The sequence below is a fragment of the Austrofundulus limnaeus genome, unplaced genomic scaffold (genome assembly GCF_001266775.1).
Source record: "Austrofundulus limnaeus strain Quisiro unplaced genomic scaffold, Austrofundulus_limnaeus-1.0 Scaffold10, whole genome shotgun sequence".
Lineage (NCBI taxonomy): Eukaryota > Metazoa > Chordata > Actinopteri > Cyprinodontiformes > Rivulidae > Austrofundulus > Austrofundulus limnaeus.
Window position 1 is genome coordinate 4,541,306 of NW_013952412.1, and position 5,033 is coordinate 4,546,338.

A 5,033-nucleotide genomic window follows, 5' to 3' on the forward strand; every position below is an offset into this window, starting at 1 on the left:
CAAGGGAAGTTTACAAAAATGGACATCGGTTCCAGATAGTGGATGCCCTTCGTGAAGCCATCTTCAACACTTGGAGCAACGTTCCTGGTGGGTTTTCGGGTTTTTTTGAGCTATGGTCTTCAACTTTTGATCAGCTGAAAAAAAACATGTTTGAGTGTAAATGCAGTTTTCAGACAGTTCCCTGCTCAAAAGTTCTTGTCTCTTGCACTGATTTCTTCTTTTAACATTGTGAAGCTCTACTTAGAACCTTCTTAAGATCCAATAGTGCAAAATGCAAATTCTTGCACTTTTTTGACTGGTCTTAAGATTTTGATCAGGAGTGTATACACAAGAGTGCTGGAAAAGTGACCCATTATGTTTGCAAAGGGTGGTAGAAAATGGCAAGAAGGTATCGTTATTAAGAAAATAAAAAAAGAAGAAAAATCGTTAAGTTTTACATCTTGCAGCATCATAGTACATACAGGTCTTGTGTAACTTTTTATTTTATAGATGTCATTGAGAATCCAGACCAGGGAATGTGGTACACCCTCCAGCTCTTAGACCCTGAAGGTATGTCAAAAGAAAACTGCTTCTTTTAACAATAAACCTCAAAAACAGCTATCAAACACCACAGCTGCTGTTAGAAACATTTTATTAGTCGATTAAGATTAACGACAATTAACCAAGTAACTAGTGTGTGAACCGCTGTACAAATGCTGCTGTGACACCTGCATTTCCCCTCGGTGGGACAATAAAGGTTATCTTTATTCTATTCTAATTAATCAGCTGGAGTTTATGTCACTTGRGATAAAAGAACAAAAAAATTGCAAATATTCTTTGTAAATTTTAAGATTTGCTGTCATTTTTTAAAATAAATTGAACCAGAGCACATCATTTAGCAGCATCTGCATCATCCGTGCATTTCTTTATGTCTGTTTGTTATTTCCCTAATCTAGATGATGCTCAATCTGTGGAGCTGATGATGTTCAGGGAGCAATTTAAATCCCACCTCCATGAGCTGATATCAAACGTAAGCCGARCAATCCTTYTGTTTTAGTTTTGCACCTGCATCATGAGCACGTTTGTGTTTAATGGGACACACTTAGTTGAAATTCTGACTTTTCCGGTGGATCGAAGGTGTCGGTGAAAATAAAGCGGCACACGGATGAATCTGTTTGGATTCGGATCGCGTGGGGGGACGGCTTCTCTCGGATCAACCACCTGAAACCAACKTATGTTGTTCATCAGCTTCAGTCGCCTTACGTGTTTGTGAGCAGTGTGTCTTCAAAGCGGAAGCCTCTGTTGTTGCAGGTGAGGAAAAGTGATTTTTTTTTTTCCCCTAAAGATTCCGTGTGGCTGTTCGGTGGGTTATTTTTCTAACGGAGCGGTGTTTTTGTTGCAGGCATTGACTCTTTCCACTCGACACCAAGCAATTAAGGATGCTAACCTCAGTGGACGGAAGCTGACTGCCATCAGGGACCTGGTGATGAGGCAGTATCAACAAGTAAGTTTCTCCAGATTATTTTACTCTCTACTAATAAAAATAAAGATTTTTATTCCCAACAATTTCTCACTTTATCGCACTGTCTTCACTTTCAAATGTGTGGCTCAGAGATAAACATTAAACCTGTCAACTGTTCAAGTTTACTGGAAGTTTATTTGCTTTTTTTATATTTTTCTTGGCATTTAGCATGTTTTTGTTTGTTTTTCTTTAGGTGTTTCCCTCAAAATATCCCAGCTGTCTGTCAGAGAATGATAAAGCTCTTGCAAGTAGGTTCTGTAAAAAACCTGCATCTTCTCAAAGTGTTTGGATCAGTTCTGGATTATGACGTACTGTTTTGTTTTGTTTTGTTTACATAGACTTGCACATAGAGAAAGAACAAGCTGAGGCTTCAGCAAACAGGTGTCAGCTGGCAGGTGAAGCCTTCGGGGGTGAGAAGTTACCCGAGCTGCAGTCAGCTGTGTATAAGGTGGGCTGACACGGTGGATGCCAAAAAGCTGTACCAACAGTATTTTCACAGGCTTTGTTTTATAGTTGAAGTAAATGTTTTTTTTTTTTCCTTTAAGACGCAGAATGTCACCCTTTTGTTTTTGTCTGAGTTATGTTTCATATTAATCTTTCTTCAGCTGGAAACTAAGTTTAGAGACCCCACCAATGAGACCATGATGGAGAGGGAGGAACCTTTCAGATGTGTTGTTAAATTTACAAGCACCAACCTCCTGGAATCACTGAAACACTGTGCTTCTACAGGTACTGAGAGTTTAATAACTACAATGAAAAACACTATCTTAACAATGAAGTCATTAATGGCAGCTCCAAAAATGTCCACAAGAGGGCGCACTATCATCATCTTTTATTCTTCATGTATTCTTCATTGCTTAGCTTTTGTATGTCAAGTAGTGCATGTAAAGATTATTGTAATGATTGTGTTGTTTTACTTTTTACTACCTTATGATTTTTAATAGTTAGTTTAACTTGTTTATGTTGGTTTGTTTTAGGAATCGCCTCAACTCCTGTCACACCCCTGCTGTCGTCTATTCCTTCAAAAGGAAGGAATTATTTCGTGATCACCGACAACGCTCCTGGCGCCGCCTCACAAACTCGACAAACACAGAACTGATCGATGACTGACCTCCGACTCCAGCGATGCTCTCTGCTCCTGTTTCTGACATTTTCCAGTCAACAATAGTGAAATGTATTTTATCAGTGATCAAGTTACTGATTGGAAACGTTAGACAGATCTTGGCTTTTCTGAACATATTAATGTTTTATTCAGACACTTTATCAATTTTTATTTTGTGTTTTTTTGTAAATAATTTTCTGTGGTGTCTGGTTTCTGAATATGCTTTTGTAGATCAATAAGCCTCTCAAAGTTTTTTTTTTTTTTGAGGTATATCTGAAATTTCTTATTTTGTGTTTTCTGTATGTTATTTTAAATGAGTTAAATGAGTTTAAACATTAATGCTTTAAATATGATTTAGCATGGATTTTAACCAAACTGTATGATGTGAAGTGAATCTTTGATTTTTGACACTTTTTGTTATAAAAGTCTAAAACATTGGTTATGAATTGATGTTTACTGGATAATAAAATGTTCAAATATTTTGTTAGGATCTAATGAAAATTATTTAGTAATCTTTATATGTTATTGAATTAACGCTCAGGATGTCAGGTCCTCTTAAATAAACCACTTCATACTTGTTGCATTTTACTGTATCATACTCCAAACAAAATGTGTCATTCCACTACAGTTATTTTATTTATTTTTTTTTTTGGTCATAAAATAAGAACGTACAGAAATAAGATATCAACAGAATAGACAGATTTTTTTCAAAGTGGTAAAACAAAAAATTTCAGGAAGAATACTTTCATATTTTCATAAGCTGTACTCAAACTTGTATACAATATAAATAGGACAAATATACTGTCCACTTTAACCATCACTTTGAAAATGTCTAATTTCTTGGTACATTACAAACTACTTAACTATTAAAAACTCATTTCATGATTCTGTATCTGCACATTTATTTTTAAATCAGCCTATAATCATCTGCAGTATACAAGTTATGGCTTCATACAGATGTAGCTCAGGTTAAAATGTGAGGAACTTGTGAATATGGCAAAGGACAACGAAGAAAATAGACGTTACAAAAAATAACCATATWTAATTGGGAAAAGCACAACTGTCAGACAAGAAAACAATGACAGCTGCAGAGGTGCAATAAGATGGTCCCTAAGATAAAAAAAAAAAACGTGATAAAGAACAGAAAATCCCATAGGAGAGCAGAAATAATTGAGCAGATTAAGGATTGGACACTGTAACCTGATTAGCCTGCTATTTTTGAGTAAGCATCCCACTTGCCGTTGTATTCAGTGTCAAAAAATAACAATAGGACATGTAGGAAATATGACAGGAACATGTCAGAACATAGATGATGAGATCAGGAGACACAGAAGGGGGATCACCTTTCATTTTTTTAAGGCAATAAAACTTTTTTTTTTTTTTTTTTTTTGGTGGAGTTCTGGAAATGATTTTTTAGTGTTCATTTTCTGCACTGCACCCACTCCAACTAGAACTAATTTCAGTTTGGATAATAAAACCTAACCTGGTACCTAATTTCCCTCTTAGATCAATAAAGTATTTTTGAATTTAATTGAATTAAAGACAGTAATTCTCAAACTTGTGATGCTTGAGTTCTTTAAGGCRCTTAAAGACTGTAGTGCATGGGAAAAACCAGAAGGGGGCGATAACAGAACTTAAAAGATACAAACTGCCGTTAAATTCCAAAACAGCAGAAGAAGAGTCCTTTCAGGCAGAGYTGAGGGTAGCTATGCTGCCCTCTCGTTCATTCAATGCTGCTGTTTCTGAGGCTTTCAGCCAAACCGAAAAAGGGCCGTCAACACAGAAACATGGCCGCCTCTGCAACGATCACGAGTAATAACAAAAACACGACGACAGACTCTCTGAACGGTCACAAAGAGTCGCTGCCGCAGTGTCAGGAAATCATAAAACCGACCATCACGGAGCTGACCAAAGAAGTGAGGACGAACATCCTCTGCACGGTGGAGGGATGTGGCAAGATTCTCCCCAACACACCTGCGCTGAACATGCATCTTGTTAAGTCGCACAGAATAAAGGTAAACGTTCAGTAGACATACATCATGTTTTTTTTTTTTTTAATGCGTACGTAACCGATGCTAACTTGGCTAACTAGGTGTGGAGAACAGGTTAAAGCTGAAAAATGCAAGTCATCCAGACTCAACGTCGTTTGAAAAAAACTTTATTTTGTTTTTATGAGTGAAAAAGGTATGATAATAGTAACGGTTTACTGTTAAATGGGTTAGCTACATCAAGCCATAGCTTCACGTGCACCCGGCTCTTTATCACGTGACTGGTTAGCTTGTTTTGGGCACTTCAATTATAATACATATAAACATATAAGAACTTTACTAGTGTCAGCACAAAAATACACAAGGCAACTAAAATGTACAGTGTTATTCATTCACGTCTCGATTTAGCTTCAGAGGCAGCAGTTTAGAACAAAACATACAT

At 36.7% G+C, this 5,033-nt stretch overlaps 2 protein-coding genes across 2 annotated transcripts in view; both read left to right on the plus strand.

Moving 5' to 3' along the window:
• cenpn (centromere protein N) overlaps positions 1-3,085 on the plus strand; it is a 4,831-nt gene extending 1,746 nt beyond the window's left edge. The window contains exons 3-10 of the mRNA XM_014001907.1: positions 490-549; positions 936-1,009; positions 1,117-1,290; positions 1,382-1,483; positions 1,695-1,749; positions 1,840-1,949; positions 2,107-2,230; positions 2,479-3,085. Of these exons, the coding sequence (XP_013857361.1) occupies positions 490-549; positions 936-1,009; positions 1,117-1,290; positions 1,382-1,483; positions 1,695-1,749; positions 1,840-1,949; positions 2,107-2,230; positions 2,479-2,600 (821 nt within the window). The 3' untranslated portion in view covers positions 2,601-3,085. The remainder of the gene's footprint in view (positions 1-489; positions 550-935; positions 1,010-1,116; positions 1,291-1,381; positions 1,484-1,694; positions 1,750-1,839; positions 1,950-2,106; positions 2,231-2,478) is intronic.
• atmin (ATM interactor) overlaps positions 2,601-5,033 on the plus strand; it is a 10,039-nt gene continuing 7,606 nt past the window's right edge. Inside the window, exon 1 of the mRNA XM_014001906.1 lies at positions 2,601-4,618. Coding sequence (XP_013857360.1) covers positions 4,334-4,618 — 285 coding nt within the window. The 5' untranslated portion in view covers positions 2,601-4,333. The remainder of the gene's footprint in view (positions 4,619-5,033) is intronic.